The sequence below is a fragment of the Amphimedon queenslandica genome, unplaced genomic scaffold (genome assembly GCF_000090795.2).
Source record: "Amphimedon queenslandica unplaced genomic scaffold, v1.1 AMPQUscaffold_13087, whole genome shotgun sequence".
NCBI lineage: Eukaryota > Metazoa > Porifera > Demospongiae > Haplosclerida > Niphatidae > Amphimedon > Amphimedon queenslandica.
In genome coordinates, this window is record NW_003546677.1 from 10352 (window position 1) to 12203 (window position 1852).

The 1852-nt window shown below is 32.9% G+C and overlaps 1 protein-coding gene across 1 annotated transcript; it reads left to right on the forward strand.

The window, feature by feature from the left end:
* The first annotated feature begins 522 nt into the window (after positions 1–522).
* LOC109585311 (uncharacterized) lies at positions 523–1764 on the forward strand. Its single transcript, XM_020001323.1, has 4 exons — positions 523–766; positions 923–1279; positions 1343–1561; positions 1629–1764. The coding sequence occupies exons 1-4, from the start codon at positions 664–666 to the stop codon at positions 1754–1756; spliced, it is 807 nt and encodes a 268-aa protein (XP_019856882.1). The 5' UTR covers positions 523–663; the 3' UTR covers positions 1757–1764.
* Positions 1765–1852: the final 88 nt, after the last annotated feature.

Here is a 1852-nt window from a genome sequence, read left to right on the forward strand (position 1 = left end):
AGGGTAAGTTTATAATGATAAAACAATTATTAATAAATTATTTATTTTAATATTATTATAAGCACTTGATAAAAACAATGATTATCTTTTTATTTAAATATTTTAGTTTTATTGATCAAGAGTCGTGTTCTACTTGCGGGACTACTTCTCAAAATGTTAAGAAATGCTCAAAATGCAAGAAAGTAAAAAAGCTTTTTATTATTTGATTGTTCTTTCTTTCTTCCATTTTCTCTTTCTCTTCTTTCTTAAGGTTTGGTATTGCAATGTTGAGTGTCAGAGGTTATCATGGACTCTTGGGAATCATAAGAAATTGTGTAAAATTTGGTCGGGACAGAGCCAAGAAAAATCAAAGTAACGTTTTTCGATGACTCTAACAAACTACAACAGTGACATCAATTTAAAGATGACTGCTGATTTTAAAAATATTAATGTAAACATAGAAAATTTGCGGCATTTTGAAATTTTGACAGTTCATAGTTTTGGCCCAGCAATTTATATAATAATTGATGAGAGATGTGTTTTATGCTATTGTCTAACATGTAGACTAGTGTATATAGTCTACCATTGTATGGATTAATGTCCCAAGTATGGGCTAATTGAATATCTGTGGATTAGCAGCTGTCAAAACAAGGAAACTTAAAGAAAGTCTCAGAAATAAGAATCATGAAGGATTGCTCTCTTCTTCTCTTAACTGTATTAGTTCTCCAAGGGGCAAGAGATGTACTGATGGAGGTCTGTAATGGTGTAACAAATATAAATGAATTGGGTAAGTTTATGATCCTACATGTAATTGAGTTGCTCTTTTCATGAACTTTATATTACTAATAACTTGTTGTTTTATTCACATTAAGTTAGGCTCCCCAAATTAGAATGCTTAAAAAATTTACTGCAGAAAATAATAAATTATTTTGTTTATTTACAGTTAGTCAATATAGTCTTGAAGTGAGTACCAGTTTCTCTAGTGATGGAAGTTCCTTATCATTCAACTGTACTATCACTAATGGAGCAGCTAACTTACAGCCTGGACAAGAGTTAGTATGGACTGAAGGAGGAATAGAGATACAAGAAGGGACTATAAGATATTCAGTACATCAGGCTAATACCAGCTCTCTATTAACAATATACAATATAACTGATGGACTACAGTACGGTAAATATGGTTGCCAGTGTCACAATAGGTACAGCTATACACATAATTCACTCAGTAAACTGATAGTCACTGGTTCATTCATCCAACACTGCAGTAATGAAACTATCATAACAGCAGCACCACAATCAGGTCAGTGAGATGTCATCACTGTAATATTAACTTGTCATCATTGTAATATTATATGTTCTGTAGGTCCAGCTCCAATCATTACCACACATAATGTATCCAGTCCTGGTCAAACTGTTAGTATCACATGTAACCAGTCTATGGCAGTACTGGTTAAAGAACACAGTAATGGCTCATTGATAGAGACCATTAACAATATTACTGTCTCAACTCCTAATGATCAAGGGAAGTTTGGATGTATTCTGAATGATACAATACTAGAAATACATTATGTCACTATTGAAGGTATATACATTACATGTACACTGTAGATAGATAAAGAGAGATGATTCAATATCTTTTTCATCAATAGGTTATGAGCCAATTTCTCTTTTATTCCCACCTTCTCCTGGAACAATTCTTCTCCCTTTTTCAACTGACTCTAATTTCACACAGCCTGTGCAGTCTATTCTCCTCTTCCACTACAATCATTTCAAATAACTTTTAGAACTGGGAATTTTATTGTGGGTGGCCTTCAAAACACATACACCTCCAGTAGCCCCATTGAAGATTTGTATAGACTGAGCATAGTACCTA

What these genes read in the sequence shown, in the direction of transcription:
- LOC109585311 (XM_020001323.1), top strand. Translation starts at nt 664, where the DNA reads ATGAAGGATTGCTCTCTTCTTCTCTTAACTGTATTAGTTCTCCAAGGG. An exon ending in AACAGCAGCACCACAATCAG is followed by an intron (nt 1,280 to 1,342) that starts GTCAGTGAGATG and finishes TATGTTCTGTAG; the next exon opens with GTCCAGCTCCAATCATTACC. An exon ending in ACATTATGTCACTATTGAAG is followed by an intron (nt 1,562 to 1,628) that starts GTATATACATTA and finishes TTTCATCAATAG; the next exon opens with GTTATGAGCCAATTTCTCTT.